This window comes from Peromyscus leucopus, chromosome 1, assembly GCF_004664715.2.
Source record: "Peromyscus leucopus breed LL Stock chromosome 1, UCI_PerLeu_2.1, whole genome shotgun sequence".
Classification (NCBI taxonomy): Eukaryota; Metazoa; Chordata; class Mammalia; order Rodentia; family Cricetidae; genus Peromyscus; species Peromyscus leucopus.
Genome location: NC_051063.1, coordinates 23470003 through 23480308, shown reverse-complemented (window position 1 = coordinate 23480308; position 10306 = coordinate 23470003). Strand labels below are relative to the sequence as shown.

The following is a 10306-nucleotide window of genomic DNA, read 5'->3' as shown; positions in this document are numbered from 1 at the left end:
GCCAAGAAAAATGAACTGACTTAGCCCGAATGATCAACAGCCCATCAGATAGGGCTGGTAAAGCCTTTACCTCCGTCTTATCCTCAGCATCAATTTAGTATGGGGAAACTAGAGTACACATTTCAATTGACTGTAGTCTTCCCACACAAATAAAACTACAGGTCAAAGTAGCCTCTGGTACTTAAAAAGCCCAGATGTTATTAGAGTCAAGGCTGTTGTGCAGGCTAGTGTTGTTCAAATCTTAGATGGTCTTTTAATAAAAAACCTAGAGCCAGGGATCAGGGTGAAAGCTGAAAGATCAGAGAAGCAGAACAGCCAGCCACTAGTTCTTACCTCTACAAAATCCTCAGCCTAAAGGGAGTGTTTCCTCATGCCTTGTATACCTTTCTCTGCCCTGCCATATTACTGGGATTAAAGGGATGTGTGCTCCCAAGCAAAGGCATGAGATCTCAAGTGCTGGGATTAAAGAAATGTGCCACCACTGCCTGGTTCTGTTTCTCTCCTATACTGAATCAATCTCATGTAGCCCAGTGTGGCCTTGAACTCACAGAGATCCAGATGGATCTCTGCCTCCCAAGTGATAAGATTTAAAGGTGTGTGTCACCACTGCCCGACCTCTATGTCTAATCTAGTGGCTGGCTTTGTCCCCTGATCCTCAGGCAAGTTTATTAGGATATATAATATATTACCACAGGCTAGCCCAATGTGTTCAGCAAAGCTGTATAAGGGTATATAAAGTATATACTATGTAAGCTGTATAAGGGTATATAAGGTGTATACTGTTTAAGCTATATAAGGGTGTATAAAATATATACTGTATAAATTATATAAGGATGTATAAGGTATATACTATATAAGTTATATATGGGTGAATAAGGTATATAGTGTATAAGTTATATAAGGATATATAAGGTATATACTATATAAGGTGTATAAGGCTTTGTGTAAAGGACCAGGGATGGGAAGCCCAAATCTAGGTTCAGTGCTTGTTTTCTTAGTCTGTTTTTGGTTGAGTTATCGTAAGGCTGAGGCTGGGGTCATGGGGTATGACTGGACAACTGTTCTAGGTGTGGTTTTTGTGCTGCTGTTTCAGACCCTCCAGAGTCCTTGCTGAAGCCATGAGGCCCTCCACGTGCAGCTCCCTGACTCCTGCTCTTAGCTAACCTCTTCCCATGCCCTTCTGTAGTGGGCAGCCACTCCAACCTTGATCTGGAAGTTCCAACCCCCATTGAGGCTTCAGTAACTGTCACCCCTACAAGGCAGGGCCAAGAGAGGACCCTGAAGACCCGAGATCCAGATGTGCCAGCTCTCTTGGTTCCTGGACCCTGGACGCTGGAGGTAGATGGAGCAGAGTTCTCCAGAGAACACCGCCGGACTGCGACACACCTTCCCCAGACCCTGCAACCTACCTATCCCTTCATTTGTAAGTTACTCCACTAAATAAACCTCCCTTTTAACTATGTGGAGTAGCCTTAATAATTTCACCAATACCCTTCCTAGTTAATTTTGTTTTAGTTACAGCCTTTCTCAGTGTTGCATCTGAAGATTGCTAATTTCCCTCTGCCTGGAACATTCTCTCCATAGGTATTTTAGTTAGGTTTCTATTGCTGTGATCAAACACCATGATCAATTGCAACTTGGGGAAGAAAGGGTTTATTTCAACGTACAGTTCCATAGCATGCATACTCTATTGCCGAGGGAAGTCAGAACAGGAACTCAGGGCAGTCCCTCTTCTAAGTGGACTATATATACTGAAATGTACTGATATATCTTCATATATTGTAGCAGGTACAGCTATTGACTTTGAGAACTCTTCTTCCAAAGATGATAAAGGGTCTAGACTTTGGGGGGAAGTAAATAGCAAAAAATATCTGAGTCTTACAGAAGGTAATGCATATTTTCATTCTCTCATTCAATGAATACATAGTGAGTGATGACCAGAGACTGGGCAGAAGCTAAGCACTATGGGTAAGGTGATGAATAAATAACACAGATACTGTTTTTGGTCTCATAGAGCTTATAGACTAGAAAGAATCTTATAGAAAACTAAAGTTCTGTGCTTCCAGAAACTGCTGTGTTTTCACCCACACAAGACTTACTGACAGTATAGTACCTGCCATGCTGTGTCTTAGGAGACGCGAGTAACGTGCTGAGTAAAATCAGACACGATTCTTGCCTTCATGGAGCCTGCAGTCTAGTGAGGGAAACATGAAATAATCACAGCACTAATGGTGCTTGCTATAAGAGTGGACATAAGGGAAGTGGGCTTAACTGGATCAAGAGAGTCTAGTGTGAGCAAGGACCACTTGGGTTGAGATTTGAAGGGTATTAGCTTGGCAATGAAGGGAAGGAACACACATTTTGGGTAATCCAAACAGTATATGAGAAGATGTTGTAAAGGAGATGACCTGGAAGTCTTTGAGAGAGGTCAGTGTGGCTGTAGGCACGTCCTGCGTCTGATGGGTCTGAGAGGTAGGCAGGGTGTTGTAGACACAGAAGATCAGAATCCTACATTGTGTTTTCTCAGTGGGTCTCTAGGTTAGTGCCTTAGAGCATGTAAGCCATGACCTGTGTGGGCCACAGAACTTTGAATCCAAGAGGCTTACTGCACCAGCAAGCAGAAACAAGGCTGGTCAGTTGTCAGTAAAGGCCACTAACATCGCTGACCAGCTTCTTGCCACTTAACTGTGATATCAAAAGACTAACTATTCACTTATTACTTATTTATTTTTAAGGTATTTGCATTTTTTTCATTTTGTTATTGTGTGTCTTAGAGTTGTTATTGTTATGATGAAGCACCGTGGTCAAAGCATCTGGGAAAGACAAGGTTTATTTTCCTTATGCTTCCACATCACAGTTCATCATCACAGGAAGTCAGGGCAGGAACTCAAACAAGGCAGGGAAGGACCTGGAGGAAGGAGCTGATGCAGAAGCCATGGGGGTGGGGACCTCTGCTTACTGGCTTGTTCCTTATGGCTTGCTCAGCCTGCTTTCTTATAGAACCCAAGAGCGCCAGCCCAGGGATGGCATCACCCACAAAGGGCTGTGCCCTTCCTCATCAATCACTAATTAAGAAAATGCCCTACAGCCAGGTCTTATGGAGGCATTTTCTCAACTGTGGTTCCTTCCTTTCAGATAACTCTAGTTTGTGTGTCAAACTGACATAAGACTAGCCAGCACAATTGTGTTTATATGATGTGTTTGCATGTGTGTTTGTATGATATGTATGTTTGCAAGTGCACGCATGCGTGTGTGTGTGTGTGTGTGTGTGTGTGTGTGTGTGTCTGTTTAGGTCAGTAGACACCTAGTGGAAGTTGGTTCTCTCCTCCTACCATAGCACTTCTACATAGCATTTATTCATAGTTCAGAATTCTGGTTGTCAGGCTTTGGGGGAAGGTGGGGACAAGCACATTTACCTTGTGATCCATCTTGTTGGCCCAAGAGCATCTTTTCAGAACTTTGGTTCCAGAGTGCCCGTGTAGCAGAGGAACAGAAGGCTGTCCCGGGAGCCCATTCATTTGTCATTTGCTGCCTCTATGTTCTTCAGCTATTAAACAGGAACAAAAATATTTTCTTTTCAAAGTCTGTACTTAGCACACTGCTTGACTCAGCAGCTATTCATTAAATTATAGCTATTATTTGTATCTGTTAAAAGGAGATGGCACTGATAAGTATTTTGAATCCCCGGTAATGGGTTTCTCCGCCGACGCAATAAACCAGATCAAGCCAAATTAATAAAACCAGGTTTAATCTGAGCAAGGCATTCCCCGGTGATCTTGTGGGAAGAAGAGAAATCACATGGCAGGTCTATGGATTGGAGGTGGCGGGTTTTCTGAGGGGCAGGGTTTGGAGAAGGGGGAGGGGGGCACTAGCCCCAATTACTTGCTTCTGTCTCCCTCCTCCTCTCTGTTCCTCCTCCTTCTCCCTCTCATCCTCTGTAGCCCTAACTGGCCTGGAACTCTTTGGGAACTCTCTATGTGGACTGGTCAGGCCTCTAATTTGTGTAAATCCTCCCTTTTATGCTTCCTGAGTGCTGGGATTAGACATGCAATTTTTTAATTTTTTATTTATTTATTTTAAGGCAGGGTCTTCGTTAACTATCCCACTCACTCTGGACTCGAATTAGGGATCCTCCAGTGGCCATCCTTCCTAGTGCCCGGATTACAGGCCTGTTCGTCCAGTGCCGGATGTGAAGTCTTTTTTTTTTTTTTTTTTTTTTTTTAGCTAGAGTCCTACTTTTTCAGAGGCAAACCGAGTCATCGTCGGCCCAGTGCAGGTTAAATGCCTCGTGCATTCTGCTAAAAGCGGCCTCGCACTTTTCTCTTGGTTGGGGCTGCTCATTTTTAGGTTTATGGGTATTTTTCCGTTTGGCAATCTGAGGGCACCAGGCTGGGGAGCAAGCACACCCACCAAGCCCCGCCCGGGCCACCAAAGATCGCCCGGACTCCAGCGCTGGGTCGCCGCAGGGCGGGCCAGCCAATCAGAAGAAGTTTGGCCCTCTGCAGTTTCCGTCCGCTCACTAGGAGGCGCTGCGGCGGCCGCGGCGGCCCGGGCTGTCGCGGGCCGGGGCGGTTGGGGCTGGTGGCTGCCGCTGTCGCGGCCATGGAATGGAGTTCCGAGTCGGCGGCCGTGAGGCGGCACCGCGGCGCCGCGGAGCGTCGGGAGGGACCGGCGGCCGCGCCGCACCGGGAGAGAGAGGCCTCAGCGCGGGAGGATGCGAGCGGCGGCGGGAAGACGCGGAGGAGGAGCCCGGAGAGCGGAGGCGCAAGCCGGGGCGCGGGGAGCGCGCTGTCCGAGGCGCGCACGGTGCTGGCGCTCGCACTCTACCTGCTCGCCCTGCGGGCGCTCGTGCAGCTCTCGCTGCAGCGGCTGGTGCTGAGCCGGACCGCAGGGCTCCAGGGCGAGTTCGACGCGCACCAAGCCAGGTACGGCCGACCGGCCCGGCAGCACGTCCGCTGCTGCCTCAGGCGGGGGATCCCTGGCTGGGGGAGGCCGGGGTCGGTGAGTCCCGCGCCCGTGAGCCCCGGGTCGGTGAGCCCTAGGCGGGTGAGTGTGGCGCCGCGGTGCCGGGCACTTGGATACTGAGTCCCGGGGTCCCTGGGCGCACGTGGGTGGGAAGTGAGACGGTCCTGCGCGTCCCTCTGGGGTCCGAATGGCCGGTATCCGGGGCTTGCAGGTTCTCCCTTTCGCTTTCTCGGGGTGGCCAGGTGGATCGAGTCTGCTTTGCCATCCACTCTGCCCCGCTTGCCGAGGATTGGATGTTAGCACGCCCCTGTCATCCGTCCTCCCCTCTTTCTGGAGCAACTTCCACTTCTTTTACTTCAGTTAGTTCTCTGAATTTAAAATGAGACGGGAGTGGGGTGTATGTAACCAAGACTACATTCATTATAAAGCCTTTTGGGGATGGTGTTGGAAAGGGGTGATGTAGTGTGCTGCCTTCCCAAGCACCCAGCCCCCGAAATCCGAAAGCTGTGGGCACTCCTTAGAGACCACCCATTCAGAATTTTGCCTACAATTCTGAAGTTCGCAGATGGTCTGTGGCTCTTCTGTACTAGGGATTGTATAGTGTTCAACCTTTTTAAACGACCTCGGATGTTCACCTTGGGAAGGTGAACTCTGATATTGTGACTTGCGTCTTAAGCCAGATGAATCCTAAGCCAGCAGGAAGTTTTTAATTGTGGCTGTGTTTTAAAAGCTGCTTCATTGGATATAACGTGTTGGAAACTTATTTTCTTAACGGTTTTCCATGATTTTACTCATCATCGGTTTCTGCCACTTAGACCCAGTAAGGAACAATCCATAAGTAGCCTGTGAAGTAGTGTTTTCCTGTCTAGCCGTCATATTGAATATAAGCCCTAGTCTTGGTACTGATTTGATGTGGGGTCAATGGAGGAAAAAATGAAAGCATTAGTTCCTCGGATGCAATATACAATGATGAAACTTCCAGGTAATTTTCTTGGAATGTCTGAATTTTTTTATTTTTATTTTTTAAAGTGCCTTCAGTCCTGGCACTTGAGAGGCAGAGGCAGGTGGGTCTCTGTGAGTTCGAGGCTAGCCTGGTCTAGATAGGGAGTTCCAGGACAGCCAGAGACCATGTCTTAGAAATGGAGGAGGCTAGTGCTTTTTATTTCTTTATGTGAGAAGTCAAAAGAACTAAACTTTCTGAGGTAGGAGGGAGGCACAGTGGAAGTTGCTCCAAGATGTGTTCATTTTAAGTTTGCAGGAGAGTGTCATCACCATCCTTTGGATTTCTTCCAGGGATTATCTGGAACACATAACAGCCATTGGTCCCAGGACTACAGGAAGTGCCGAAAATGAAATTCTGACGGTGCAGTACCTTTTGGAGCAGATCAAACTGATTGAAGTACAGAGCAACAGCCTCCACAGAATTTCAGTAGATATACAAAGGCCCACAGGTTCCTTTAGCATTGACTTCTTGGGCGGTTTCACAAGCTACTATGACAACATTACTAATGTCGTGGTAAAGCTGGAACCCCGAGGTGGAGCCCAGCACGCTGTACTGGCTAACTGTCACTTTGACTCCGTGGCAAATTCTCCAGGTATGTACTTGTTTTTAGTTATTTAAAATCACCACAGCCCAGAAAGTTTATAAACTTAGCCCTGGCCTGTTTGAGCAGTTGTGGGGACCATTTTTCCTAGACCAACATTTTCTCATTGTGATGGGAGGCAAGGTAATTAATATCAGTTTAGAGTCTAAGAATTTAATATTCTCTAAAGTTCATTATTATTATTACTATTGTTATTATAATTATTAAACAGTGCCCCATGAGCCCCATGAGAATACATGAGATGTTTCTGGTAGACTGAAGTAGCCTTATTCGTTTACCAGTGTGTCTGTCTGTCCATTTGTAAGTGCTCACACAGCCAGGGTTGCAGTAGCCTTTTGGTGTACTGGGTAAAGGATCCCTGCATTTAAGGAGTACATGGTTTGGAGGACATTACTTCTAGCAGTTTCCGTCCACTGAGGATGTGACATACTGGTAGAATACTTAACATTGTGCTCTGAGTAGACACACTGGCAAGATAGAGAACTTGATGTGACTGACATAATGCATATTTGTCAAATCAGTGTGAATCCACTAAATTGAACTGTTTTTTTAAATTTAACTTTTTATTGATTCTTTGTGGATTTTACATCATGCATCCCGATCCCACTGATTTCCCTGTCCCATCACCTCTACCCTGTAGCTGGAATTATCTCCAGTCCTGCCTGGGCCGGCAGCCACTCAGACTCAAATAAACACACAGATGCTTAATTTATTTAAACTGTTTGGCCTAAAGGCTCAGGCTTCTTGCTATCTAGTTCTTACATCTTAACCCATTTCTATCAATCTATAAGTTGCCATGTGGCTTGTGGCTTACAGGGCACTTTATATCTCTCTTCTTATGGTGGTGGCTGGCAGCATCTCCTGACTCAGCTTTCCACTTCCCAGAATTCTCCTCTCTCTTTGTCCTGCCTATACTTCCTGCCTGGCTACTGGCAAATCAGCACTTTATTTATTAACCAATCAGAGCAACACATTCACAGCATAGAGGACATCCCACAGCACCACCCCCTGCCCTTGTAACCTCACCACAAAACAAAATTTAAAAGTAAAACCAAAAAATAAAAATAAAATAAAACACACACACACACACACACACACACACACACACACACACACACACACACACACGCATGCCCACACGCACGCACGCACACAAATCTCTTCATGGAAGCTGTAGTATGGTCCAGTGAGTCACACAGTATACCCTTTAGTTCATATATCTATAGTGTTCATTGCTATGAGTCATTGGGAACTTGTTTCTTGTTTGCTTGTTTCTTGTTGTTTTTTGGTTTTCTGAGACAGGGTTTCTCTGTGTAGCTTTGCACTTTTCCTGGAACTCACTCTTTAGCGCAGGCTGGCCTCGAACTCACAGAGATCCACCTGCCTTTGCCTCCTGAGTGCTGGGATTAAAGGCATGCGCCACCACCACCCAGCCTTGTTTTTTTAATATAAGATTTCTCAGAAGCACATTTTCAGTAGTTTTTTTCATGTGTCCTGAGCCAGACCCTGGGCCTCTTTCTCCTTGCAGTAGCACCAAAGAGTGCAAGCTGTGTTGGCAAGGGTAATGGTAAGAAAAGCATTTGAAACTTTAGCTGTTTTATAGGGTTTTGGTTGAAGTAAGTGTAGCCAAACTTAAACCAAAAGAGGCAGTATGCTTCCACTGAAATCTCAGGGAAGAGCATTATAGTCAACAGCAGTAGCTTGGAGGTGGAGAGATTCAGTTTGCTTGAAAGTTGGAGATCAAGTTTGCCCAGAATGTGGAGATACTGATGTAGTTGTGGACTACAAGGATTCTCTCCAGCTTTTTTAAAAAATATGTATTGATGAAATATTTATTTTATTTATGTGTATCTGTGTTTGTATGCCCACATGTGTGTGGGTGTACTTGGAGGCCAGAAGAGGGTGTCAGATTCCTTGGAGCTAGAGTTTAGGCATCTGTGAGCAGTGGCTGATGCGGATTCTGGCATCTGAACTGGTCCTCATGATGGAGCAGCAAACTCTCTTAACTGCAGAACTCCAAGGATTTGTTTTTGTTTTCCAAGACAGGGTTTCTCTGTGTGGCCTTGGATGTCCTGGAACCCACTCTGTAGGCCAGGTTGGCCTTGAACTCAGATCCTCCTGCCTCTGCCTCCCAAGTGCTGGAATTAAAGGCATCCACTACCACCACTGCCTGGCTCCAAGGACTATTTTTTTTTTTAAATTTGGAGATGGTGTTGTTTTTGGAAAGTATATAGAGTGAAACAAAAATCACTATTGAAATGATACTATATGAAGTCTGCTCATTGTACTTAAGTCCCGAAATCTTTTATCATGTAAGTAAATTTCCATGACTCTCTTACAAATGGCCTCATGTCTAAAAACCAATAACTTGCATAATCTCTAAAATTTCTTCTTTATATACTCATGTAAACATTCATAAATAAAACATGCAAACAAACAAACAAAAAACAAAAAACAGCTAACACACAGGCAGGTAAGAATAGAAAGTAGAGTTTTACAATGGCATCCTGAGATTTTAGACTTAAAGAAAACCCCTTTTCTGGCTGGTCACCTCTGATCACACAGAGCTGGGGTAGATGCTGGGTCTCCTGGCCAAGAGATATCTAAGTATCATTAGGTCTTCTTGGGCTTATTGCCTAACTTATTCTTTAACTTTTTAACTGTTAAACAGAAAAATGATAGTTAATTTCCTAATAGTGTTGCTCAAAGGATTAAGTGTAAGCAAAATATTAGGATAGCATCTCTCAAGGAAAATCTTCCTTGATAACAATTATAACAATACTTCTGGATTACTTGAATGTATAGCAGGCCCAATATAACCATCTAGAGTTACATAAGACATAAACTAGCCTTAACTTGATGAAACAATTTTGTGACTGGACATTTCTTTGCATTTAGAATATATGCTTTGCTTTTTCGGAAATCAGTATCCACACATTCATTTTTAAAAAGGCAGAAGTGCCGTAACAATGCTAGGGACACTAGACAAGGCCACCCTGTGCTCATTATTAAGATGCTTAAATTGGAAAGGGACACATAATGCTGTGGTTATTTAAGAGCATTGTATTAGAAAGACTGGATATATAGATATCAAACAAATATAGAAACACCCTATTTTTTTTTCTTTACCTCTCATAATTCTTATGTGGAATGGATGGATCCTTGTAAGAAAAGATAAATAAGGAAAAGCAGACACGGCTATTTCCATGTGCAGATATACCAAGGAAAATGAACCATTTCAAAGAGGTGCTTCAGCTCTCTGGCTTAAATCTTATTGTCATCAAAGAACTTCTTTTGAAAAGTGACAAGACAAAGGGAAAGAACTAGGTGTGGGGTGTAGCTTAGTAGGAGAGCGATTGCCTGGTCTGTGCAGCCCCAAGTTCCATCCTTAGTGCTGGGAAAAACCCAAACCAAAGCAGAAAATGAGAAAGGACCTGGAGTCTGCGGGCAGCAAATTGTGGAGCTGACATGTATGGGAAGGAAAGTCTAGTAGGAAAGCTTACCCTCTGTCGGCTCTTCAGGGTCTAAGGTTGTCTTTGAAGATTGACCTTCGTTCTTCCTGGTAGAGGGGGAGGAACACCTGCATAGGCAAATGCTTTTAGTTTTAGGCAAATGGGAGGAGGGCAGAGAGCCTCACTGTATCTCCTGGATTTCTGAGTGCCAAATAGCCTTGTGTCCAACTAGCATATTTTGAATGACATTTTGTTGCTGCTCTTCACGTAGTGCCAGGTGTACAG

General features: G+C 45.0%; 1 protein-coding gene across 1 annotated transcript in view; it reads left to right on the top strand.

The window, feature by feature from the left end:
- The first annotated feature begins 4534 nt into the window (after positions 1 to 4534).
- Positions 4535 to 10306, top strand: part of Ermp1 (endoplasmic reticulum metallopeptidase 1) — a 45135-nt gene continuing 39363 nt past the window's right edge. The window contains 2 exon segments of the mRNA XM_028894594.2: positions 4535 to 4925; positions 6259 to 6560. Coding sequence (XP_028750427.1) covers positions 4603 to 4925; positions 6259 to 6560 — 625 coding nt within the window. The 5' untranslated portion in view covers positions 4535 to 4602.